Source organism: Echinops telfairi, unplaced genomic scaffold (genome assembly GCF_000313985.2).
Source record: "Echinops telfairi isolate 266 unplaced genomic scaffold, ASM31398v2 ScPeMD7_5868;HRSCAF=6743_1, whole genome shotgun sequence".
NCBI classification, from domain to species: Eukaryota; Metazoa; Chordata; class Mammalia; order Afrosoricida; family Tenrecidae; genus Echinops; species Echinops telfairi.
In genome coordinates this window covers 809,303-809,935 of record NW_022109768.1, presented here as the reverse complement: position 1 = coordinate 809,935, position 633 = coordinate 809,303, and the positions used below count along the sequence as shown (strand labels likewise).

Genomic DNA, 633 nt, shown 5'->3' with positions numbered 1-633 from the left:
CCCGGGTCCCCGCGCAGGAAGGGCTCAAGGTCAACGTGGAGCGCGCTCTACCCGGAAGGCGGCGGCCCGTCCCGCGAGGGTGGCGGGGCCAGCGCTCCCGCAGCAGCAGCAGCAGAGGACCCCGAGCCACCGCGCCAGCGCGCCAAGCCCCATAGCGACGCCGGCTCCGTCCGCTTTCGGTTTCTCGGCTCCGCCCCCCTCCCCGGGTTCAGGGCGGGAAGGTAGCAGGAAGGAGCCGCTGCCCTTGGGTCCTCTGAGCTCAGTTCCTGGAAATGGCTCCCTGGAAGGTGTTTGAATTCTCATTGCTTTTCCGGGAGCACCAGGCACAAGTTTCATCCTCTCATCCGTTAGAGAAAGCCCTCGACAGTTAAAAATGAAAGCCTTTATTTACGCAATCACGGGAAATTACAAACAATGGGGTAAAGTATTTGATTTCTCCTGTCTCCGCGTGATAGAATTGAGGATGTCTCAAGAAGGCATATGGCATTTTTGAAGAGTCCTGTTTTCAGAGCTTTATTTTTTTTTCTTTCATCTCAAACTGGAAGATGCAGTGTTTGCATTTAACTTGACCTTCATCCTGCTGTGCCTTCTGCAATGCTTCCTAATTTTTTTTGGAGCTCGCGCTAAAACTAA

At 54.5% G+C, this 633-nt stretch overlaps 1 protein-coding gene across 1 annotated transcript in view; it reads right to left on the bottom strand.

Annotated features, from left to right (window-relative positions):
- CTSO (cathepsin O) overlaps positions 1-336 on the bottom strand; it is a 30,509-nt gene extending 30,173 nt beyond the window's left edge. The window contains exon 1 of the mRNA XM_004708776.2: positions 52-336. Coding sequence (XP_004708833.1) covers positions 52-336 — 285 coding nt within the window. The remainder of the gene's footprint in view (positions 1-51) is intronic.
- Between the last annotated feature and the right edge of the window lie 297 nt (positions 337-633).